The sequence below is a fragment of the Poecilia reticulata genome, chromosome 7 (assembly GCF_904066995.2).
Source record: "Poecilia reticulata chromosome 7, P_reticulata-male-v2, whole genome shotgun sequence".
NCBI lineage: Eukaryota > Metazoa > Chordata > Actinopteri > Cyprinodontiformes > Poeciliidae > Poecilia > Poecilia reticulata.
The window spans coordinates 2,326,134-2,353,237 of record NC_088836.1 but is presented as its reverse complement, the minus strand read 5'-3'; the positions used below and the strand labels follow the sequence as shown (position 1 = coordinate 2,353,237).

Genomic DNA, 27,104 nt, shown 5'->3' with positions numbered 1-27,104 from the left:
AATGCAGTTCATTTCCTCATTATATTTTTCCCACTTATTTTCACTCTATTGTCTCCCAGTTGATTTTTCCAAACTTCTCCCACAGCGTTTTATCCTTCCCTATGTCAGTGCACCTTACTTCCTTCATTTATTTGCTCTGCTATAAACCAAGTCTCTGAAACTGATCACAACCTGGTTGTTTCTAAGTCTGACACTAAATAACTTAAGAATCCCACAGTGACTGTAGAAATTTGGTGCGTTTTGTGAATATATTCGCCACCGAGAGCGTAGATAAATGACTACAGAAACCCGCCGAGCATCTGGGCAGCGTGTTCGCATTCCGTGTAGCGGTGAGCATGTCGAGCCGCACTTCCCAGCGGATAATGACTAGAAGTTATTTGCTTCCACTCCGCCGGCTCCGTGGGATCCTCCCCTCATTTTTCATCAAACTCGCATGCATTTAAGCAGACTATCATACACACAAATGTTTGTGTGTGTGTGTGTGTGTGTGTGTATGTGTGTGTGTAGGAAGATGGTTGCATAACCCAGCAGGGAGACATCTGTGATATGAGGCCTGTCCACTGACCCGCTGTGACACTGATCAAAACACATCACAGTCGATTCCTTGGAATAACCAAAAAGAAACAGGACCGATTTCTGTTCTAGTTAAGTTCTCTTTCACCCATTTAACACATAGAAAAAGAAAAAAAAGATTATGGAGCGAAAGAGCACATCTGTTTTATCTCACATGATGTGAATGTTTGAGAAAAGAAAGATTGATGTTGTGTGATCATACAAAAAATAAAACAAAAATAACTTAGTTTAAACAAGATGAAAACAAAAAAGTTTCATTTTTTTGTCACTGGATTATTCCATCAAAAAAGAGCCTGTTTATTTCACAAAGAGCAAAACAGACCCCATTTCAAAGCGCCAAATTGTGAAGTCAAATTTCTTTTATGACTTAAAAGATGCAAACGTGAAGCTATGTCTGAAAAGTTTGATGTATACAGAATTTTTATAACACCTGAAGGTAACAGTTACTTGATTGTGTTATAAACTGGAACTATGTGCCTGGAACAGACATAAAACTGCCAACATGTTGAGCAATTGGATCTTAATTGTGGACTCAACATCTTAATTTATGCATATAAGAAGGTAAAGTGGTAAAGTTATTAAGAAATTAAAGTCACTAAGTAGCCAAAGAAAGACATCAAAAGGTTTTCAATAAAATCTTTTTGAGATTAAAATAATATTTTTTTCCCAACAGCTTGCTAGACAATTGATGAATTTGAGTCTAGCATTGAGGCAAACTACTGCATGTTTTCTTAATGCTATGCAGCTCTATCCAGAATCTGCTTCTATTCAGGAGGAAAAGTTGTCAGTAAGAACCAAACTAACAGCAACAGCTTTTAAAGACACATAATCAGGAAGAAGTTTCAAAAGTTTCCCACCGACAGGAGTGAAAGTTAGCGATGTGCCTCTGGGGGCAATCAAGATAAAAGTCCCGGCTGTGCGGGGTAAAACACGCAGCAATGAATCAAGCTATTCTCACACAACAAACACACACATACACACATTCTCCCTGATCAACTGTAGTAGTGTTTCTCTTTTTTTTCACTTCTCGTTATCTGACACGATAAGCAGCTATAGCTTCAAAATGCCTTTACAGCAGAAACCTTAGAAGTGCAGGATCCCAATACTCTTTCAGCTTCTCATCACTCTCCTCTCATTTTCTCTTTGAGTTTACGGGAATTTTAATCTGCTGCAGTTCGGAACAAACTTCATTTATCTGCAGATGAAGAATAAAGCAGAGGTTCTAACACCATTTCAGACCAGGCAAGAAAAAAAGCTGCTAAAAAGACATCCGTGTTAGTAAAAGCATGCATAGTGTAGCTAGATAATCCTATTTGGTTTCCCTTGATGTTTTACATTAATTGCATATTGGCTGACCACAAATAACAAAAGCAGTTTTAATGGACAGGTAAAGTGAGGATTTCTCTATGCAACTGTTTGTGGAAGTAATTATGGATGCCATCTATGGACCGATTTTAAAGTTTGTTCAGCAACTGTCACAAAATCCTAACACGAGGGCAGCTAATGAAAAGAAAGAACAACTAATTCTCCATTCTGTGGAGAATTGACTGTAACTTCCGTCTGTCTGGATGCAAGTCAGAGCCATAAGTAGTGGGACTGTTTACCTGCTGTGTGGACACAGCCATAACGGCATTAAAAGGCATTTCTACCAAGTATTGACTCACGAGGCTGAAAACAAACTCATGCCAAACATTTTTTACTCGTTACAAATTTGAAAATCATTTTATTTTCCTTTGTGACAATTTTGCTCTACTTTGTGTAAAAATACCACAGAAAATCCCAAGAATATACATTGGGGTTTGTTTTAGAAATTGACAAACTGTTCAGGAGGTGTGAATACTTTCTCAAAGCATAACTCCTAATATAATGAACAAAAGGTACCGGGAGCTGAAATATGAAGCAAAAAAAGAATCATTTCTGGCGCCTGAGAACAACTTCCAGGTCTCTAAATGAGAAAAAAAGGTTTTATAAGCCGTTTTAGAGATTAAAAAGATTAAATATGCCAAAATATCAAACGGCAAGACACATAATCAGGCATTCTTATTACAAAATCCCATTTGTACTCAGATAATATAGAACATAAGCAATTAGATTGTATATCTTTATACAGTTCACATGTAGAAACTGAAGCCATTATTGCTGCAACCATCATTACATTTGCTTCAGTCCCAAAGCTCACATACTCACTGCCAATGCTAATGCAGTTAAGATCATATTCAGAATTTATCAAAAGACAGAATAACACTATCTGGGGTTTCTGACTGTGCCTTCTTGTGATTCCCCAAGTTTTCCCAAAATTAGCTCTCTGGTGACAAGGTGAACTTATCTTAAAGCAACACTGTCATTCTGAAAAGCTGTTATTTTCATGACTTTAAGAAGAAAACAGCACAGATTCTGCAGAGGAAACTTTGATTTTGTATTTTCACATCAGATATTCGCTCTGCAAGCTGTTATCAATGACATTTTCCAAGCACACACTCTGACAGCAATTATTATTCCTCCCAGTCTTTCACTTCTCAGGAATATTGTTGGAAAACAGACAGGAAAACTAAAAAAGAACCCAAAAAAGTTCCCCAAAAGTTCATTAAGGTGCCATTGGAAACATTTTTATTCTTGTCGTCCCATTTCTTTGAACTTATTAAAGAAGGATGAGGAATTTCTTTGCAAAAGAGACATTATAAAAGCAAATCAACCTAAACTAGTTCACACAGATGATGAATACAGCATGGATGCAGATACAGTCCTATTCTATATGCTCCTCTGATATTCCTATTTCTACCTGTTCCAGATTTAGAGGAAAGAATTCTCACCTTCTTTGCAGCATTTATACACTGCATGTATTCCTTAGCCAAGTCTGAACACTTTAAGGTCTGGTCTTTGTTGTCCTTGTAGCAGGATAAAATCTGAGCCTGCAGGCCAGGACACACAGGAGCCGTGTTACGAGAGCTGCAGAAAAAATAACAGAGTCAAAAACACAGAGACGGATTTATGTTTAGAGAGATAAAGAACTACATTTTCTCTCCTGTACATAAATGTGACTGACTGCTGCAACATAAACCAGTAAAGCTTCAGAAATGAGTTGTGGACTTCATGGCCTCTCTGTCTGATACGTGCTGTCGTAGGGGGTAAACATAGCAACTCGACTGCAGCGAGACATCGTTAAATTAAAATGACTTTTCACCACCTCTATTGGATATTATTTGATAAATTACTGCTAACCAAAGTCAATTTAGGGTTATCCAGTTTCTAAAACACTGATTTCAATGTTTAAATCTCCATCACAGTCAATGAATCTAATGTTCAGAGCATTCAAAATTAAAATCCCACCTTCAGTGTCTTCAAAATGTGCTGAAATTTCAAGGTTTTCTGCAAAGAGCTCTAACTGTTTTATAACCATCTGTTTACAGAAACTGGGTAAGGGGTAAGGTCGGTTTGGCATCTTAAATTACAGTTATTATTTGCAAACTGATTCTACTAAAATGTGTCTATGTATCTATGCAGAGAAGTGAAAATACGTAATATGGACTAATCAATCACAGACTGGCTTATTTTACAAAGGAATTTTAATTTCCTTTAAAATTTCCTTGTTTAAAGGAAATTTCAACTTGTTTAAATTTCCTTTAAACAAGTTGAAAACTGCAAACTTTTAACGAAGAAAACAAAAGAAAGATTTTTGTAGTTTTCCAACAGACACTGTCTTGTCTCGTTGTGAACCCAGTGTTGTTTTCATCTTCGTCTTGTCAGCCGGATTAATTATTCATCGTTACAACTAGCGCTAACTTAAATTCAAATTGCTTGACAGACTATCCTGAAGCCCCAGTTTAATTTTAGCATACAATTTACATGTTATGTACATGAGAAGAGGAAATGGAGCTGCAACGTAAACAGTCTTACCGCCTTCAAAATAAGAGCATGAATAAACATCTAACTACTTAAAGAATGCTTAATACTTGACAACCAGACCTTTAAGACAAATGTCAAACAGTTTTCAGCTGAATTCATTTGAAAATATTAAATTAGGGAAACTTTAGTACACTAAATGTATCCAAAGTTAGCAAAAGAGCTAATAGGATTAATGTTAGGATTAAGTCATCCTAACATTAAGGATGGCTTAATGTTATCAATTAATGGACAACACTCATGCCTGTGATACAAATGGTTTCTAGGATTTTTTAAAAAAGATATTTAGGATCTGTTATGATTCATTTTTAAATGTCAACCCACACTCAGCAAGACAAGAGTTGTTTTATATTTAACGTTTTTAAAGCATGTTTAATCTCCCTTCTTCTAGTGCAACAATTCTTCAAGATATAAAAAAAAGATCTGCTGAGAATTGAAGTGTTTAAATAGAAAAAAAATTATAAAAGAAAGATGAAAAACAAGTCACATCTCCACCGATGGGAACCTGTTTAACAACGAGTGGGGTGGATGGTTCGTGCTTCACTGTAAATCACACAATTAGCTCTAAATCACACTTAATTGAGTGGGTAGGCTCATTCTGATCAAATACAGCACAAAAGTGAGCTCTGAGAGATTGAATTAGCTGAGCTTAATTTGATATGTGGGCTGTATTATAATTTTTTTCACTGGCTGTCTATCTGTGAGAGTGGTAAAGATGACGGGCTTTGCTACCTCGACGTCTTGCTTTAATAGATTCTGACTGATTGAAGTAGAGACAAGCAAGCTACGTACGCCCACACAGGTACAGGGAGGCACGTGCACGAATGCACACACTCTGTCACACTTTAGACATCAAAAATCACACATACACTTTATGTGGCAACGTGCTAATGCTTTATACTCGCACACACACCTGCTCTGAGAGGAGTGTTTAACGGCACGTTTAATTGAAAGCTAAATTAAAGACTCATTTTGCTTTTGACTGTGGAGGAGAGCTGACCTCAGTCATTTCAATTACAGCATGTCTGTATCTGCACGGACGCTAATGATAACAGAGTTTATCTGGGTGGCGACGCTTAGAGAGAAAAAATACATGTAAATGATGAGAGAAACAGGAAAAAAAACCCAAATTGAAATAAAACGATGGAGAATGCAAGAACAAAGGATCCAAAGGCGTTCCTTTAGATAATTGTTTTAAAAAGATGACAGCCTACCAGATTCCTCTGTTCCTCCACACAAATGCTTATTCTTTATGTTGCCCGTTTAATCTTCCTTCCTTCACTTTTATATATTTTTGTCTTCCCTTCAACTCGGGTCTTTTTTGCTTTTCCGACTCGCCTCCTCCTTCCTGGTCACTGCATTAACTACACAGACAGTGCGACACCAAAGCATGCCGTCTTTATCTCCCCCTTGCCCCTCTTCTATTTGAGTCCACAGAAGATAAGGAACTCTTCTTTAATTTGAAATAAATGGCCTTCATCAGGGAAGCTGAAGCCTCCTGATAGTGCTACGAGGTTTATTAAAGGCGCTTGAAGCAGAAAATTGGTTCAGCCACAGCAAAAAAAGCTAAAGCTCTGTCCACATGCTACACCAAATTGAAGGTGAAGCTTTAAATCAACAGTATTAACTGAAGCACTTGCAGAAATAAATAATAAAAAGCGAGCTGGATGTGGCGAGGGTTTCTTTTTTGCCCCTCTCAGCTGAGTGGCGTACAGAGCCGTAGTTGTTAAATGTTTTAATGCGTGAGGAAGCATTTGTTATTTGTAGGGGAGGGAGCTCTCCACGCATCTGTGAGGAGCAAATATGACAAAACATAAACAGCGAGATTGGTTGCTTAATTAATGGCGTGGTTCTTTATATTTAATCGCCGACGGAGAAGATGGTAGTGGGCGGAACAGACGAGGCCTCAGACTTCTGGACCAAAAACCAAGAAAAAACAAAAAAAAGATGGAAATGAAATGAATGAAGACAAACTGGAGAATAGAGAAGACACAAAAACAGCCAGCAAACTACAAAGTCATCTGGCAAGGCTACAAAGCTGATAAGGAAGATGCTTTTATCGCCTCCGAGTCAAGCTTACGGATGAAGAGTGATGCTTTTGTGTCTCCCTTAATGGCTCTGGCTAAAGATATAAAGCACTGTTTTTCCCCACGCATCATTTTATTTCTGTCCTTTCAACTACAGAGGACAGGAAACTGTACTGTGTTTTAGAGTAATTAGAAAATCTTATTAACATCTCAAAGAGTCAGACCCACACAAAAGGCAAACAGAGAAAAGACAATTTCAGACTTATTTTATGACTATGACAGACTATGAATTTGGGTTTCTGGCTTTATATTTTATTTTCATACAGTAATCAGACTGTGGAACCTTAGTGAAAGAAAATGGTAGAAAAAGCTAAACTCATGCACCAAGTTAAGTTGAGAACATCGACAATTAGATGATTTAAACATGTTGAGCTTAAATAATTGTCCATTTCTGATTTTGCTGGACGATAAATTGTCCCAGAAGTTATTGCGATGAATGATTTAAAAGTGGAAGACATTTTAAACATCTAAAATAAATAAAACAACAGAAACAACAAATAAAATAAACTACAAAGTCTCTGTAAACAAAATTTTAAAAAATCTATTTGAGACCACAGCAGCAGACTGAAGACTTTTATCCTCCAGTTTTTGGTAGAAAGAGAGAAAAGGGAAAAGCAATAAATCTTGCAAATGGAAATTATTGACCTCGTTTTAATTCATTATGATTCATTTATTGCTTGTTGCGATTGGGAAGCCCTAGTAAAGATATGGATATTCAGTTTTTATTACAGTAACAATCATGCACTGAAGAATCCAAGCTTTAATTTGAGTACATTTGAACTACGGATAAAATAATTGCTCTGAATCAAAACAATCACTGGTGGAGCAATTACTGGTTCCCCAAACAACTCTGAATTTGTCCGCCGTGACTTTCTGTTTCCCTGGGGTATAAATAAGCGATGACACAGAGGCCCATTTCTTTTAGCTACAGGTCCAGGACAATTATCTTCTCACCACATATAGTGAGCAGGAGGGTAAGAGAGATAGAAACATCTCAAAAGCTCCCTATTAGAGAGCTGTGGCAAAGAATGGTATCCTCGGATCACCATAGCAACCAGTGGAAAATTGTGCTTTGGTCAAATGAGCAACCAACACTAGTCAGGTTTGGAACGAGACAAGGAAAAGCTATGTGGAAAAGCTTGTGGGATAGTATGGAGTCATGAATGTCTGGTAGATTCCAGAAGAAAACTGAAAATGGGTAGGCTCTATCAGAAGGATAATATACAAAATCTGTCGCATATAGAAATAACTTACTGGACATAAAATGGACCTTGTGTCATGAACATGTCAGTTTCCTGACTTAAGTCTTGTCCCGATGAGTTGAAGAGAAGAGCGGACTCAAACAGTCTACAGAGAGATTTTGCAAACAGAAATGGTGCAAAAGATGCGTTCCTCTGTATGCGTCCAGCTTGTAAAATGTTATAAGCTTTGAGTAAATGCTGTTCAGCTGGCTAAAAAGAGCTGTACAAAGAATTTATAGCAATATAATTACCATTATTATTCTACAACAGGATTTTTGTTTACTAAATTAAAAAGTTGTACTCCAATTAATGCTTGAATTATTCAACATGTTCTGTATAAGCCTTCCGATGGGCTCACCACCTGTCCGAGGGGCCAAAGGGGTCGGGTGCATTGTGCTATGGGTGGCAGCCAAGGGAGGGGACCCTGGCGGTCTGATCCTCGGCTGCAAAAGCTGGCTCTTGGGACTTGGAACGTCACCTCTCTGGTGGGGAAGGAACTGGAGCTAGTGTGCGAGGCTGAGAGGTTCCGGCTAGAAATAGTCGGCCTCACCTCGACACATGCCTCTGGTTCTGGAACCAGTCTCCTTGAGAGGGGCTGGACAGACTTCCACTCTGGAGTTGCCCACGGTGAGAGGCGCCGGGCTGGAGTGGGCATATTTGTTGCCCCCTATCTGGGCGCCTGTACATTGGGGTTCACCCCGGTGAACGAGAGGGTAGCCTCCCTCCACCTACGGGTGGGGGGACGGGTTCTGACTGTTGTTTGTGCTCACGGGCCGAACAGCAGTTCAGATTACTCACCCTTCTTGGAGTCCTTAGAGGGGGTACTGGAGCGTGCCCCTCGTGGGGACTCCCTTGTTCTACTGGGGGACCTCAACGCTCACGTGGGCAATGACAGTGAGACCTGGAGAGGCGTGGTTGGGAGGAACGGCCCCCCTGATCTGAACTCGAGTGGTATTCTGTTGTTGGACTTCTGTGCTCGTCACGGATTGTCCATCACGAACACCATGTTCAGACATAAGGGCATCCATATGTGCACTTGGCACCAGGATGCCCTAGGCCGCAGTTTGATGATTGACTTTGTCATCGTCTCATCGGATTTACGGCCGTATGTCTTGGACAGTCGGGTGAAGAGAGGTGCGGAGCTGTCCACTGACCACTACCTGGTGGTGAGTTGGCTCCGGTGGTGGGGGAGGAAGCCGGTCAGACCTGGCAGGCCCAAACGTGTAGTGAGGGTCTGCTGGGAACGTCTGGCGGAGTCCCCTGTGAGACGGAGCTTCAACTCTCATCTCCGGCAGAACTTCGAACACGTTCCGGGGAGGTGGGGACATTGAGTCTGAGTGGATCATGTTATGTACCTCCATTGCCGAAGCGGCCTATCTGAGCTGCGGCCGCAAGGTTATTGGTGCAACCCTCGAACCCGTTGGTGGACACCTTCGGTGAGGGAGGCTGTCAAGCTGAAGGAGTCCTATCGGGCCTTTTTGGCCTGTGGGACTCCAGAAGCAGCTGATGGGTACCGGCGGGCGAAACGGCATGCAGCTCGGGTTGTCGCTGAGGCAAAAACTCGGGAGTCGGAGGAGTTTGGAGAGGCCATGGAGACAGACTTCCTTACGGCCTCGAGGCGATTCTGGTCCACCATCCGGCGTCTCAGGAGGGGGAAGCAGTGCAGCACCAACACTGTTTATAGTGGGGATGGTGTGCTGCTGACCTCAACTCGGGACGTTGTGGGCTGGTGGGCGGAATACTTCGAAGACCTCCTCAATCCCACCAACATGCCATCTTGTTGAGGAAGCTGAGCCTGGGGACTCTGGGTTGAGCTCTCCAATCTCTGGGGACGAGGTCGCCGAGATGGTCAAAAAGCTCCTCGGTGGCAGGGCCCCGGGGGTGGATGAGATCCGCCCGGAGTTCCTCAAGGCTCTGGATGTTGCAGGGTTATGTTGGCTCACGCGACTGCAATATCGCATGGACATCGGGGGCAGTTCCCCTGGATTGGCAGACTGGGGTGGTGGTCCCCCTGTTAAAAAAGGAGGACCGGAGGGTGTGCTCCAATTACAGGGGGGTCACACTCTTAAACCTCCCTGGTAAGGTCTATTCAGGGGTCCTGGAGAGGAGGGTCCGTCGGATAGTCGAACCTCGGATTCAGGAAGAGCAGTGTGGTTTTCGTCCTGGTCGTGGAACACTGGACCAGCTCTACACCCTCAGCAGGGTCCTGGAGGGTGCATGGGAGTTCGCCCAACCAGTCTACATGTGTTTTGTGGACTTGGAGAAGGCGTTCGACCGTGTCCCTCAGGAGGCCCTGTAGTGGGTACTCCGGGAGTATGGGGTACCGGGCCCTTTGATACGGGCTGTCAAGTCCCTGTATGACCGGTCCGCATTGCCGGCAGTAAGTCGGGCTCGTTTCCGGTGAGAGTTGGACTCCGCTGAGGCTGCCCTTTGTCACCGATTCTGTTCATTACTTTTATGGACAGAAATTCTAGGCGCAGCTGAGGTGTTGAGGGGATCCGTTTTGGTGGCCTTAGGATCGCATCTCTGCTTTTTGCGATGATGTGGTCCTGTTGGCTTCATCGGAACGTGATCTGCAGCTCTCACTGGAGCGGTTCGCAGCCGAGAGTGAAACGGCCGGGATGAGGCTCAGTGCCTCCAAATCCAAGGCCATGGTCTTGAGCCGGAAAAGGGTATAGTGCCTTCTCCGGGTCAGGGGGGGTCGTCCTGCCTCAAGTGGAGGAGTTTAAGTATCTGGGGATCTTATTCACGAATGAGGGAAAAAGGGAGCGGGAGATCAACAGGCGGATTGGGGCAGCGTCTGCTGTGAAGCAGGCGTTGTACCGGTCAGTCGTGGTGAAGAGAGAGCAGAGCCAAAAAGCGAAGCTCTCGATTTACCGGTCGATCTACGTTCCCACCCTCATCTATGGTCATGAGCTTTGGGTCATGACCGAAAGAACGAGATCACGGGTACAAGCGGCCGAAATGGGTTCCCTCCGCAGGGTTGCTGGGCTCTCCCTTAGAGATAGGGTGAGAAGCTCGGTCATCTGGGAGGGACTCAGAGTAGAGCCGCTGCTCCTCCACGTCGAGAGGAGCCAGTTGAGGTGGCTCAGGCATCTGGTCAGGATGCCTCCTGGATGCCTCCCTAGTGAGGTGTTCCGGGCACGTCCCACTGGGAGGAGGCCTCGGGGGAGACCCAGGACACGCTGGAGGGACTATGTATCTCGGCTGGCCTGGGAACGCCTTGGGATTCCTCCGGAGGAGCTGGAAGAAGTGGCTGGGGAGAGGGAAGTCTGGGCCTCCCTTCTGAAGCTGCTGCCCCCGCGACCCGACCCCGGATAAGCGGAAGAAAATGGATGCATGGATGGATGGATGGATGGATGGATGGGTTCTGTATAAGCAGCAGCTAAATTGGACATACTGTAATTTTAATCATTTTAACGCTCCTGCAGTGTTAGAATGATGCTCAGAAGGAGAGCTGCAAATGTCATGGTGGATTAGCCAGGAAGCAGGTAGGGTTGTCCTGTCAGACCATCAGTTCCCAAAACTATACAAAAAAAACCTTGTAAAAATGCACCCGGTGTGACCTCGCCGGACTGTGCACATGGTGAAAAGATCAGAGTTTAACTGTCCTCATCTCTTAAGACGTCAGTAGGGTTAAAAAAATCATTAAGGGCGTTTCTAATCTCAGGACATACATTTTCTAGTGTATGATTTATTTCACACTAAATAAACAATTCAAAGGGTCCAAGCTAAGTTTAAACACCAACAGAGTCGACCATGTTAAGCAACAATAACTGGACTTATGGATAATTCAGTCTTGCTAATGCTAACTAATATTTATCAGGCTCTTAAAATGCTACAAATTTATACAACTGAGACTCATCTTCATATTGTTAAAGCCCAGTTCACCAGTCAGTTAAAACTATTATCTGCCAGTCTGTGTTTTGTGTCCGTCGTCACACGCTGTACGACTGCAGCAGTCATACATCACACCTTGCTCACAGTTCCAGTTCACACCAGTCTTCTTTGCTCCTGTGGGTATGTACTGTATGTGTTACAGGGCTTGAAACAATCCACGTCTGCTCTGCTTACAGTAGTATGTAACACTAGTACTGCTGAGTACGGTTTTTTTGTGTGTGTTTGAGAAACGGTTTGACAGTTGACACCTTAACACCTCAGACTTGACATCTCCAAAGGAGCAGAGGTACTCAGGTTCTGGTCTCAGGTCTTTGCTTAGATTTTGTAAAGGCACAATTTTCAGATTGTATTGACACGCAGAGCAATTTTTATGGCTCACACTTCTTTGTCTGCTGTGAAGTTGCAAATAAGTGAATAAAAAGCCAGTACAATTTTTTAAAAACCTACAGAAAGACTGCTGATTGATTCATCAAGACTACTTCAAACTAATACAAAGAAGTCTCACTGCTTAGATCAGTGGTGCCCAAAGTCAGTCCTCAAGGCCCGGCATCCTGCATGTTATCGTTCTCTCCCTGGTGGTAGTAACAACCTCCTCAGCAACCTGCTGAGGTTGTAGTAACCTGCTACAACCTCAGCAGGTTGTAGCAGGCTACTACAACCCTTTATAGGCCCTTTTTAGGCCTTATAATGAGCCATCATTTGGTCCAGGTGTGATAAACCAGGGAGAGAACTCCAGGACCCACTTTGGGCACACCTGACTTAGTTGAAAATAATAAAAAGAAGATTGATAGAGAATTTTAACACCATGCTGTTCCTCCTCCTCTCCTAGTAATTTCAGGTTAAATTAATCCACTTAGTATCTTTGAGTAAATCCATACAGATTTAGGCCAGTGTTAAGAGTAGGAAAACATATGCAATATTGTTCACCTACAGTTTCTGACCCAAATCTTAAATCTAAACTTGGGAAACAGTGGTTCTGACAGGATAAAAGCAGACTGGGTGAAAATCATTGAGATTCTGTTAGTAAAAGATAATAAAAAAATATGAAACTCTCCCTGGACTACAAGCAGAACCTTGGATGGGATCAGCTGGAAACGCTGCATCCTGCTGCATGGTGGTTGCAGACTGAATAAGGTAGGCTGATCTCTAACATAACCCAACATAATAAGGATGTGCTGGTTCTGTAACATTTAGATAATTCTAATAAACTTTTCACTTGTTTACCTGTGTAGGAGTTGCTTAGATTGTTTTGTTCTATGATGCTATTTCAGGAAATTAAAAAAAAAGACAAAAAACAAAGTCTGCTCAAACTACCCTAAATTACACACAGTAATTATATATCACTAGCCATCTCTAGTCAGACAAAAAAATGTATATCCATGTAATCTTTAGGGAGATTTACAGATATAACAATTTGGACTTGGCTTAACTCTCTTACTGACAAAGAATAAGACAGAATAGGTGAGACGATCCGTTCTCCTGATGAAAAAAACAAGACTCTTCACCTGTACATAATATGAACTGGCATCAGCAGGTGAACGCAGTGTCTCATGTACTGCTGCTGAGAAAATACTCACATTTCACCACTTATATTATAGATAGTAATGTCCTTGTTGGATTCACAAGTACCTTCATTTAATTGTGACCAAGCCGTTTTTCTTTGAAATCAAATGTCACCTGAATGTTTCACTGTGTTCACAAAACCATTAACCTGCAAATCTTGTTATGTATTTTTTAATCTTTGCTTTGTTGACTTTGTACTTTTAATTAAAAGGGGATAACAAGAAATTACAAATAATGACTTTTTATTATTATTTTGTTTCTTCATGGCATTACTGAAGTGTGTAAATTGACTAATTACACTTTGACAGATTTAGCCTCTCGTTAAACTGGGTTAATTACCTGCTGGCTCTGACCTTAGATTGATTACTTTTAAATAATTTTTCAACTTTTACAAAAGGCAAATCTCAAATTTATAGCAGATGCATTTTTATTTTTTTTATTTTTTTGTAAATTCCAATTTGCTGAGTTTGAAAAGGAAAGAATGTAATATTTTGTACTGATTTGTAAAAGCCAAGATGTGCAAACTACTATGGATCCAAATATAAAACCATATGGCCAGGCAAACAGGCTCTGTCTTATCCACTGAGGCAGTAATTGACTTTTGACATGCTAGACGCTCAGGATTCCCGAACAGACTGCTTTACCATTACTGGTCTGATTAATCCCGGTGCTGTGGTGAAAAAGAGAAAGGGAGAGATGTTAACAAGAGGGAGTGCAGGAAAGGTGAAGTAGAAAACAGCTAGAGAGAAAGGGTTGCTTCTTATCTTCAGCTTGTAGCTTGTATGCACCTGCACCTTGACAGCTTTTCAATTGACTGACGGTACACATCCTCTTCTCTATCTTGTATCTGTACACTCCTTCAATCATCCTCTACCATCCCTCCATACTTATTGCATCCACAGTCAGGGAAAGAGGGTCTTCTATATACTGGTACTCAGTCTTCACTTTGCCCCTTGTAAACATATACAAGGAGATCACAACGTCTCTGATGAATGAATGGGCCCGCATTTAACGAAACAAATCAAGTTCTAGTGATTTTTTTTTGTATTCTGTCCCACTGACATGAGGAAAGACCAGAAATAGTTACTGATAATTTTCTAAAACGATGATGAATTGTTGAGAGCAACTTTCAAGGATCATTATTCTACTATTAAAATTCAATTAAATATTGATTATCCAAACTGTGTGCGCATGAAAGCGATCTCGTACTCCACACAACCTTACAGACGTATACAGGCCTTTGGGCTTAAAAATGAGAAAATAATAATTTTAGACAGTTTTTTTCACAAAACAATAATTTAGGGAAAAAATATAGGAAACAAAAAAGCTGAAATAACCTGGTAGCATAAGGTGCAGTCCCTTAAGTTAACACTTTAATGAAACAACAAGTGACTCAATTTAATTGTCTTTATTGTAAAGTTTAAATCCAGCCTAAAAAAAACATCCAACCTGAGCCAAACCCACAGTCATTGTGTCTGAGCCTGATGCGACCCGACTAACTTTAATTAGAGGCCCGAGTCCAAAGTAAACCAGACATATTTTTTTATTAAGATTTTACTACTTTTGTTTTCAGGCTCTAATTTGAGTAAGCAGTGTAACTTTTTGGATAATTCAGTTTTGCTGTTTAACGTCTTCCATCTCCTTTTTGGCCATGCAGGGTGAGTCAGGTGCAAATCTTCTGGGATGTGTGATTGATAGGAGCGGAACAGCTGCATGTGTTTTATGCAGTGTGCTGTGCTTGTTACAGTCTAACTTCTGCACCTTCATTTCTTTAGTTCTTCAAAAGGGTAAACTCTCTACTCCTGTGACTCCTTAGACTATGTATAAGTAAATTAACATAACTTTATACTGTACATTCCTGCTTAATTTTCTCTGAGGTTTGTTTTCTAATCTTAATAAATGCTCCACAGAAGCCCAAGTTTGACTTAATCTGACCATCAAGCAAATACAGTAATTTTGGCCTCGTACAAATGTCAGGTGGGATTTGGGTCAGGCCCCAGCCATAAGCCTAAAATCTACTTCTTGGGTAGCATCTATTAGCATCCCACATGTTGACTTGATAATATTTTCAAAATTCTTCTAAATTTATCTGCTTGTGGGAACTTGTGCTGTCAAAATGTATTTGTAACTTTTGCTAATTTCTTCCAATGTTTTCTGAGCCCCCAGTTCCATCTGAAGAAAAACAACCCCAGCTTGTGCTGATGCTTCTATCACAGTTTTTCACTTTGGTTATCCCTTGATCATGCTGTGTTTTAATAACGATAAGTTTGGTTTAACCAAACCACAATACATCCTCCCACAAAGTTTTAAACCATTTTAAATAGGTACAAACGTTATCTTAGAAAGAATTCCTGCAGCTTCTTCCGTTCTGTTGTCAATCTTCTGAACAGTTTTTGCCTTGTGTGACGCAACACTAACATCTTATCTTTTCAGAAATTGTGGAGTATAAAAAAATTGTTTTTTTGTTTTGATCTGCGAAAGCCACTGTTTTAGCTAACATACTGCAATTACGTTAACGTTTGGAGAACATTACTAAGACAGTAGTTGTTTTTTGCAGCTTTAACTTTAAAATTTTGGTTTTGGTATATAATTGAATTGTACAGAATATATAATACATTAAGCTGGGAAAAAATAGACATTATTTATCATGTATATTTGAAAGGGTCACATTAAGTTACATCTAAGACTTTTGAAAAAATGTACAGTTTAATTTTTAGTTAGTTAATCAATTCCTTACTCATCAACTTTTTCACCATACAATTTAAAAGTTTGTAATCACGTACAAATTCCTGTGTTTTCCCAAAAATAAGCACAATTTCATGCAATACACAAACATTTCATCCAGTTTAAAAACACTGTAGAAAGATGCAATTTTTCTTCAGAGGCTTATTATCAGCATCTGCCAGTCCTCTGCATCAATAGTGATGCTGCTAATCACTGATAAGCTAACTGATTATTAGAAAACCCTTCGCGCAGCTGAAAACTGGTGCATTAATGAGGGAGCAGCAGGGGTGCAGCATTCCAGGTTAGCTTAGTGTCTGGATAATCAGAAGGTGCTTGTTTGTTTACAGGCTCCAAGTGGCAAAAATACAGAATTAACTTTGTTTAGGGAAGAAGCAGTTGTAAGTCTTTCTAAAGGAGGCTTCAAGTATTCATAGATTTAAGTTAGACGCTGACAGTTTTGGTTCCTAACTTCCATGGATGCCAGAAATTCCACTGGACTCCTTTCAGAAACAAGTTCAAACAAGTACAAAAAAATGGAATCGTTATGGAAATCTGCAGTAATATTATCAGTTCTGACTCAAAGAAATCAGTCGTTAGTGAACATCTTAGGTTTTCTGGGAGTTGCTTCCAGAGCTGAGGAGAATAAATCACACTCATACAGTAAATACAAGACCTCGGTAAAGATGCATTGTTACATTGTGACAGAAAATTGTTACAATCCAACATACAGGATCCCACTCAGGAAACCGTAACTCAAAATTTCCTTCAAAATATATAACTGAATCATATGTAGAAGGCCTTTTTTAACCAGGGCTGTTGATTTAGCTTGTTGATGTTTGCAGTGTTTGCAGAGCTACTGCTGCACAATCGTATCCTTGACAGAGGCTGGGAGTCTATCTGACAAAGGCTGCTAAGACTTACTCAAACACCAGTATAACAGACAGCTGGTCTAGTTAGAATGGCTCGGATGATAACCTGGTGACATGGGCATCTGCACAACTCGTCTTAGCCTCATTCTCATGCTTTATGCTCTGGAGAGAAAGATTTCCTCCTGACACATTCACATGCAACATATATCTAGACAAGAAACACAACAGGCAAGTCAATTCGGGCAAGTCAATTCCTTTTATTTTGTAAATCAACAGCTAGATGTACTTTGTCATCTTCACATGACAGATATTTCTTAGGGAGAGAACATTCTGAACCAGATCTTTTAGGGATTAATGGTTGTTGTGTCAAATGGCAGAACCACCACAAACTCCATTTCTAAAATGTGTTTTCTATGGTGTTAGTCTGATTTTAAGGTATTTGGTTCAGTCAGCAGTGAGTGACTAGGCAATCTGTACATGTAGCATTAAAGGCACTGACTACGTTTTTAGGGCTGCCAAGAAGATGAGAAAAAATATATACAAAAACAAAAAAAACACAATTTTTAATCAGAAAATATAAATTTTTAATAATAAAATCTATATTTCATATCATATATACACAGCAAATTCAAAAGTGTTAGATTTCCAGTGTTGGTGTTGTATGTTAAATTCAACACTTGTTTAGTCTAATTCAACAACATGAGTGTTAGGGTGCGTTCACACTGCAGCCTGAAGTGACCCAATTCCGATTTTTTGGCTATTCCGATTTTTTTTGCCGGGGCCGTTCACACTGCCAGTAAATGCGACTTGTATGCGTTCTGCAGTGTGAACAGGCAAACGACCTGAAAGTGTCCCGCATGCGCACTACAGGGCGCAATAGCGTCAGCGTTCTCAGTGTTCTGCAAACTGCCATAAAAAGAAGTGCTCAGTGTTTGCGGACGTAAACATGGTTGCTGACGGTGGAGCATAACTTACATATTTGAAGTTGTTGTCCGGCCGAAGCAGCATATTAACTTAATCTTAATATAGTTCGTCATGGTTGTTGTTCTTCCCGCTTGCGCGTATCAGGTCGCAGAGGAGTGAGATTTGTTGAGAATCAGTGACGTTCAGTTAGGATGAATGTGACCTGAACGTTAAGTCGCATTTGAATCGGATATGTGTCGGATATGGGTCACATTCGAAAAAGAATCCGACCTGTGCTGTTCAAGATCAGATACAGGTCGTATTACGTCAAAAAAATCGAAACTGGGTCACTTCAGGCTGCAGTGTTTTCCTAAAGAGCTGGTGTTATTCCAGAGAGTTAAATGAAAGCAATTCTGTTTGGTGTTGATTTCTAAATTAACACCAACAGCTCCTCCCACAATTGTAACGTATTTGTGACGTCACATGTTTGCCCGAGGAGAAAGCAGTATGGCGTCTTGTATGGAGCTTAAAACAAGGTAAGTTCCATGTTAAAATTATCATGTTTTTGACTATTTTTTATGAATGCATTAATTTTTTGTTTGCGTAAGAGTATCGATTCATATACATAGTTCGCTTAACATACGTTTATTTGTTTGGATTTCACAGTATATACAAGTGTTTATTATTTTTGTTAGAAGCTAAAGCTAACCAAGCAGGTAGCACAAGGTGTCATTAAAACTGTCAGAAAAATCTGAAGGCCATTTCAGTTAACATTATTTAGCTGCGGGGTCGTTTTCTTTAAGTTTTTGGCTTGGTCCTATTGAGTCCCTCTCACACATACAAAAAATGTCTCTCACACATACAAAACCGAGTCTTTCACATACAAAAAAATTAGTCTATATTTTATTAGTTTATATGTACAATCTTAGTCTTATCGTGAAAAAACAAAATTGTTTGCGTGTATATTTTAGTAGTGTGTATTGCGCATTTCTTTTGTTTTGTGTGTGTAAGAGGGAAAAATTTTATATGTTTGTGATATTTTAGTAGTATATAAGTGCAATTTTAATATCTTGTGTGTGTGTATGAGTTTTTAGTAGTATGTGAGAGACAAAACGTAGTTTTTGTCCTAAACGGCCCCTCATAAAAATGGACCATGCTCACTCAATCTGTGGTCACAGTGAGATCTGCAGAGAACTTTTACTTACATTTCCAGGAGTAAAATAGTGGACTATTTGTCTGTCCAATGTTGTGTGTTTCAAGGACAGGGTTGGTTATAGAGACAGTCCACTGTGACAACTGAAAAAGATCTGCTGTTTTTAAAAGAAGATCACAATAATTTCTAATAGAAGACTGACTCTTAACCATGTAAAAACTATAAAGGACTTTGAAAAACAAAAACTAAACTACTTTGTTTCTATTAAACCTCCATTTCATACACTGCATGTCCACTGAGAAGAAGAATGTAAAATTTGCTCTGCATAGAGACAAAGGAAGTTACTTTTTGCTTGACCACTTTGGGCTGAAAGTTCAGCACTCCACATTGTCAGGCCTCCTAGTTGTCAGATAATAATTTGTTGAGTTATTCAGAAAAAAGGTTGGCAGTTTGAAGCAGCTTCAAGTACTCAACATGCAGAGGTGAGCGAATCAGATTAAGTTATGCGACTCAGATATATAGGCAGCAGCTACAGGAGTTTCATACCATAGGTGCTTATTTGTGGTATATTTACTGTCTCTGAATTGTGACATTTTGCCACATCATTCTTGGAAAGTATCCAAGAAATGTTTGGCAGCTTAGGTTAGCTAGTGAATAAATTGTGCTGCAGTACCAAATGTGCATTAAGGCAATATTAGAACACTGCTTACTTAAAGTACTTTCATTATGATATATAAGAAGGTGCTGCATTTCGGTCCAAGTTTTAATATATAAGTACGTTTATTAATGGTTTATTCATTTCTTCTTTCCTATCATTACACAATTATACATTTAAAAATATGAGCCATTCAGAAAAGGTTAGGGATATTCTAGTTTCGGAAGAAATTTCAAGATGAACCTAAAATACCTAAAAACTAATGTGACCTTCTCTAAACTTTTAAATGGGCATGTCCTACTGTTCAGTGTTTCTGTATTTTTGAACAACTTGTTGTTCTTTAACGAGAAGAAAAATGATAAAATTCACAAGTGTTTGATACATAAATCAACCAATACCTTTCCTGGTTCAATCGGAAATGATATTTAAACAGTTCTACTCATTATCACATTCTGACATCATCAAACAGGATGCTCTCAGATGGACCAGCCCTTTTTACCTGAATAACATCATTAATCCAGTCAATGTATTCCTGCATCAACAACACAGGCCTAATGTCATCTTCATGGAGACAATACTCCAGCTCCATGTTTAGGGAACGTCTGCTGGAGACTGGGAAGGCCGCACCTTCTCTAGACCTGAATGCTATAGAAAACCAGTGGGATCAGCTGAGTCATAACTCTGGACCCCAGAGCCACAATGACCCTGAGGGCCCCCTTTAAGAAAAGTGGGATGCCATGTCTCAACAGACAATAAGTCGACCTGTGAACAGCATGAGATAGACAGTGGAGGTATACCCTCCACCATTGAAGGCTTTTTTTCCAGTTACATTCACAGAACGAAAAATGGGATTTTCGTCAGCTATTGACACCTTGTTCTGCCGTGCGCATGGAGATTGAGGGCTTTCGGCAAGAGGTTTTTGTCAGAGTCGAACACTGCCAAAAATGGTCAAAAACGCTGTGTGTCCTTGTTCCCCTATCACCCCCCTTCCCTTGTGCCTAGCAGAGGTTTTCGTATTTAAATGAAGTTGCTGAGTGCCATGCAAATGCAAATAAACTGTTGAGCACCGCCTTCTGACTCTTATTTATTTTGTAGCTAATCCTTTTTAATTTCTGTTCACTATAAAGAAGTATGTTTGGAGAAAACAATCTGTTTTATCCATTAAATATATATATATTACATGTGTGTTAGGAGCACTGAAAAACTTAGTTTTGGTTGAATTGATGATATAAAAGAAGAATATGCATGATTACATACAATAGACTTTTGTGAAACGTGATCTTAATTTGACATTCCTCCTATCTGAAGATTTATCTTGTGATGGAAGGAATTGCACAACTTAATCAAAAATAATAATAAAAAACATGTTCCAGAGTGGTAGATTGTACATTAAATATTTTTGTGAATAATATTCAAACTAAAGTTAATGTTCACTGAAAGACCCAGAGTCATGCTATATTGGAGTGGTGGTGGTCATTCCACATCACAGTACGGGACTTAAGAAACTACAGATTTTTCAGTATTCAGTTGCTTAACTCTCAAATTTAAATTGAAGAACAAAATGGTTGAAAGTTTGTGAAATAACTTTTAGAATGAATTTTTTTCTGTCAACTTTCATTAAAACTCCAGTCCAGTTGGTGGCAGTAATGAACTTTCATAGTCGGTTAAGTAGCCACCATTAAACTCCAGAGGAAGATTTGCACTGGTTGTAACCATAGACATAATACAAGGAGAGACGCCTCATGGACCGCTCTCACCTATTGTCACTGACGAGATTTAGGGCGGCCATCTTGGAGCGGTAGACCACTCCACTCAGCCTTATGTGTTTAGCAGCACAATGACCATCAGCGCATGTAATAGATCAAAACACGCTTTTTTGTTATTGGAAACCATATTCAAACATATGTCAAAGCTACATTTATAAACAATTGTATTTATATTTTAATACATAGTTCAGCATATTTAAATATGCTTAGTGGCTATAACAATAGAATAGGAATGTAATATTCTGATATTGATGTATGATGAGCATATTACAAAGCACACAGCCGTTCATAATTTATTCAATAAATTATTTGGTAATATCAATACAAACACAAATAAATAATGATTAATACTGAATAATATACATCGTATGCATGTATGTATGTACACGTACGTACACGTATGTATGTACGAATGTACACGTATGTACACGTACGTATGTACATTGTGTACGTACGTATATAGATATGTTTTTCAGCCGACATGTTCTAGCTTCAGAGATTCAGCAGCTGAGATTGAGTCCCAAATCCGATGTGAGATTCATCCGTGCTGCTGTGAATCGGTCTCTCTTTATAGATATCTCCCTCTTCTTCCTCACATTGTGTCTTTATGAAAATTTCAAAACAAAAACGGAAGATTTGGGATGCATCTTACTAGTGAAAGAATTACATTTAAATAATAGTCTTTACCTGTGTAAACTTTGCTGGTGAATGTTAAAACACATATTCTAAGTTTTATAATATGTTTTACATTGTTTCATTTCTAATATAGGCTCTTGTGTCAGATAATCTAAGTCAATGTTAGAGAATAATACATTTTTTTAGATTGGTAATATTCTAATCACAATATATACACAATAATATGTCCATCTTTATTGTGAAATGTTGTTTGTGGAACCCTCACATCAATAATTCATAGATCTGAACAGCAATATCCCTCAGTGCTGAGGCATCTTCTGCTGTTTTGATTGAGCAATGTAGGAGGGAGTACCGCTCCAAGATGGCCGCCGTATTTCCTGCGCCGGAGCACCCAATGCGGGGTATATTCTTATATTATGTCTATGGTGGTAACGAGTGCTAACTGCCTACACCCAACATGAACGAAAAATACCTGTGTGTTGTGTGAAATGGTGGAAAAAGTCCTATTTCACGGAGTTACCTTTCCAGTATCGTTTTGATATTAAGCAATGATCCGGCGGAAAACAACAGATGACACCGCGGCGGTCCAACAAGACCGAACTCACAGTAAGAAAGCTTTTATGAGTAGCGAGCACGTGCGAGGCGAGTTGCTTTGTTTGTTTCTTACAGAAAGCGATCTGTCATTTTCTTAATGCCGAAACAAGTGTAGGGTGAGATTTTGTATTGCGATCTCTATTACATCTGATGTTCTGAACTCTTAAAAATACTTCTTTGATTTTTTCAGACCTTAAAAATGGCCAAGCCGTACCAGCCAGACCTCAGACAGAAATTCAGTAAGCTATGATTTCACATTTAGTGAATAGTGAACACTCGCATATTTGTAAGGAAAACTGATCTTCCCGTTATTTTATTTATTTTGTTGTAACGTAGTACAGCAAGGCATAGTGTGTAATGCAGTAAAGATCTACAAAATGGCGGACAGAGGACGGATCTGAGGACGAAGTCATGAAGCCGGTATGTATAATCACTGTGTTGATTCCCGACTGTATAATGGCTGGTTGAGAATAATTTTAACTTATTTACTTACGTATTTTTGAGAAAGCAATATATTTGCTACAATATTTTTTTTATTTTACATTTATTTCCACAGACTCCACAGAATGAGAGTCACATTTGTGTCAATGAGACTCTTCTGGAACTGTCTGATGTCCGTGATGAGGACAGAGATGCAACTGTGTGTGAGTATCTACTATTTTAGAATGTTGATGATATTTTATGCTTCAACATTGTTTATGTACATAATGTAATTATGCTATGTATTGACAATGCACAAAAATGTTTTATTTTATATATGTGTGGTTTCTTTATTTGTAGATGTGTGTTATATGCATGTCTGTACATATTTCTTTTTCAACAAAAATTAAAAATATAAACTTATGCCTTGTGCTTGGTGTATTTTTATTTCTGGGTTATTTTTTATAATTAGGGAGGGGCTTAACCAGGCCGGTAATTATAAAAGTCTAGTGTGTCCAATAGGGAGATATCTACCAACCAATCACATGTAAATAATGAATTGTGATGTCATTGTTTTTTCATCCAATGACTGACAATTCACGTAGGTCTCCTGTTGCTATTCACATGTTATGTAGAGTCGTTAAGCTGTTAACAGCCCCCCCCCCCATTCGACAGCATTCGACTGCGGCCGGCGAAACTGCGCTGCCCCGCCAACTGTCGATTGCTGTCGATGTCTGTCGCTGACTAGCTGCATTCGCGTCAGAATACAGGGTCAAAAATCCCACTTTTCGTCCAGTGATTGTTTGAACTTTCAGAAAATCCTATTGGCATGCTTCTCCTTAAATGCTGTACTTTTATGCTATAATATAATCGTAACATATTGTCTTTATTTTATCCATAAACGTAATGTCATAAGTTTTAAGCCAAATAACTTTTTGTGAGTAGTGCATATATTGGACTTTCTATTATTTCATACTTTTCTATTAAGAAAGATGGAAACAACTAAAAATAAACAGCAGTCAAAGCCACAGCAAAAAAAAGAATAAAACATTTAAACAGATATAAATTAAAAATCATCTCTGCTGAGCAACATGGGGAGAACTTCATTAATATAAAGTGAAAAATTAACCCAAAAGCAGAAAAGCCTAGCCTCAGGGATGAGAACTTCCTTGTAGTTTCTCTGAGGACTTCAGCTTTTTGGCTTTTTTCATGTTGAGGGCTCTTGTCGTTTAACAGCAAGTCAAGGTTTGGTCTCTAATCACAATTAAATTTGTGTGTTGTACACTCTGCAGTGGCAATAATTAGGTATCTTTTTTCCGGCTGTGGCTCATTACACTTCCAGAGTGAGAAGTGAGGATGGTGAAACAGGCTATTGTTGAATTCTGTTTAATTAAAGCAACCGATTAAAACATTTATCACACGGGTGACTTTTCTCCAGAGACTGTAAACATTTAAGTAGGTAAGACAAAAAAAATAGCTGCCTCACGCTATTCATTAGTCTGTTGGGTTAATGCAATTCTGCATGCGGAAGTTGGTAGAGTGTTTCCAGAGGCTGCAGGCTGTAATATTTCCCAGCTTTTGTAGCTACAAATTGGATTTGTGGTTGTTAAAGTGCACATAGGCAGGAATGAGTGTGTGCATGCTGAGACATATTTGTCAAACTTTCTCTGTTGGGATGATGACTCTGGAAAAGCGAGGGCATTTTGGATGATTTGTGTGCACATCTCACCTGAAGCTTGCTTCTGTCACGGAGGCGGCTTCGTGGAATTGATCTTTACTCTCCTTGAATCTCTCAAAATTCTACAGAGATTTTTGCCAAAACAACAAAACAAGACAGAAAGAAAATGATTGTTAGTCAGATTATTAGATACATTTGTTTGCCTTTTGAACATGCAGAAGAGAAATAAATGCATCACATTTTTTGTCGATTCGTGCAGATAGAGCCCCTGAGGTGGAAGTGTTTGCCCAGTAAACAACATTAATAACATATCAGATGGAATATTCACCTTTTTTTAAAAACAACTCACATTTTTTATCTTATAATTCCCTTGCTTTCACTAATTTCTACCTTTTATTTTGTTTCCTTGAAATTTTATTTTGCTCATCTACAGCTGCTTTCTTTAATCTTTCACTCCATTTTTCCTCATTCCAGGCTACAGACCAAAACAACTCAACTTAATAGCATTTCTTTATCATAACACTAACAGAATGTTGAAGATTTCTACATTCAACCTGAATAAGTTTTACAGTCCCTTGCTGTAAAACTAAATCTCGGCGCTGATAAGCTGCATTACTCATACATTCTTATTATTTTTTGTAGAAAAATCAAGATTTCTGCCTTTGCAGTCTGTCTGGTGAGGACCAAAACTTGTGCATGCCGGCAGTGGTATTATGAAAAAACAATCAGCTAATCCACAACAACTGCAGTCTCTCCTCTGCAGATCCCCTGAGCTTAGGCCTTTCAACACGCGGCATCCCCCCAAATATTTACCCAGCAAACTGCACCAACTTGGAAAGGAAAATGTGGAGGAAAAATAAAACTGAAAACACTGCAAGGCAGGTATTATAAGAGAAATAGGAGAAAAAGTAATGGCTAAGGGTTGAAATTGAATTAATAAATGCGATATGTGGAAATATTAATGAAAAAATTCATGTAAAATAAAAAGATTCCTGTGCTGGTAAAAGATTACAATGTTTTATTGCGGAGATTGTTAAGTAACTAGATACTTGATAATGTACTAAGACAGACGCCTGTCTAAATTAGTTGAAGGTCTGTACCACAAGTACATTTTTTTTCTGTTTTTTTCAGAAAGCACATCTAAAATATTCAAAAGCAAATGCAGCATGGGAAGCTGAATTACTTGGCTAAATGCTAGTTGAAACTAGCATTTAGCCAAGTTAGAGGCACCCAAACATTTTGATCAATAAAATACTTTAAACTAGAAACGTTTCCTAGATCTAAATCTTTATTGCCTCAATTCATCGACTAAAAATAATATTCCACCTGCACCCCATTATTGTCTAATTTAAGCATAACATTTAGCCATTATACTGTAAGTAGTGTGAAATGTTTGTTCATGCATTTTTTTTGCTTCTTTTGCCCCTAAAAACAAACTAATAAACTCCACCCTTTATCCTTTTCTAAAGTGTCCTTGTTCTCCTATATGATGTCTTTAAACACGAAAGTTAGCTTTAGCATTGCAGCAGCCCCGTAGGGGTATTTATTTATCCGTTTCCCTTTCAAACTCCAGACTACGTGACAGTGTTGTGGTTTTTGATGCGCTTTGGGGAAAAACAAAAAGATGCTAATAAGTGGAGCATCTTAAAAAGACTGATTAACAGCAAAGACTTTTTAAAAAGAAGGGGAATTCAAAGGCGTGGAATAATATTAACAAGTACGTGGAGCCAGGGAAGAACAAAGCTGACACGGGGAGTCAAGAAGCTCGTTAGATGTGAAAAGGTGGAAGCAGCTGTACTTTGCATTCATCAGCCATCAATAGCCAAACAGATTTCTGCTTCCCCACTGATTATGATTGCAAGCAATCATTTTCACCAGCTGTCTACACATGTTTGCAACCAACCTACACCTACAGGGACACGCCTCTGAAATGTTATACACGGGGAACTCTGGCGTGGATCCCCCAGTTTCAAAACCAATTAGACATATTTGTTTCTTCGGTTAATTTCTAATAATGTTAGGAATTCATCAAAAATTACTGTAATTACTGTAAAAAGACATACCAATCAAATAAAGTAAAGCCTGTCACACAGGTAACAGAGAGGAATACTAATGAGGTTCCTAATAAAAGTTTATGGAAGAACAAAAAAACAATAAATGAACAGATTCATGCTGAAATCTGGGATAAAACTTCAGATTGAACAAATGATGCTCTTCAGGCAGATCCAAAAACTCTCAAGGTCTCATTTCTCTCACTCCCCTGTCTGTGTTCCTCCTCCGTCTCTCCCCCTCACATACATATGCACACATTCTTTGATCCTTTGGAAACCGTTGCAAAGGTGTGTAGAGGCTTTTAACCCGCACACATCCACCTTTTCTTTGCTTGGCCTGACTGCAGCAGCAGCGCTCACTGGGCCGATGTTTGTACACTACATGTTTGTG

At 39.3% G+C, this 27,104-nt stretch overlaps 1 protein-coding gene across 2 annotated transcripts in view; it reads right to left on the bottom strand.

Annotated features, from left to right (window-relative positions):
* chchd6a (coiled-coil-helix-coiled-coil-helix domain containing 6a) overlaps nt 1-27,104 on the bottom strand; it is a 95,876-nt gene that overhangs the window by 22,563 nt on the left and 46,209 nt on the right. Inside the window, exons 6-7 of one of the 2 annotated variants that reach the window (XM_008412748.3) lie at nt 24,714-24,784; nt 3,384-3,519 (exon numbers count right to left, since the gene is read on the bottom strand). In XM_008412748.3, the coding sequence (XP_008410970.1) occupies nt 3,384-3,519; nt 24,714-24,784 (207 nt within the window). The remainder of the gene's footprint in view (nt 1-3,383; nt 3,520-24,713; nt 24,785-27,104) is intronic. The other variant, XM_008412749.3, reaches the window with a different exon arrangement.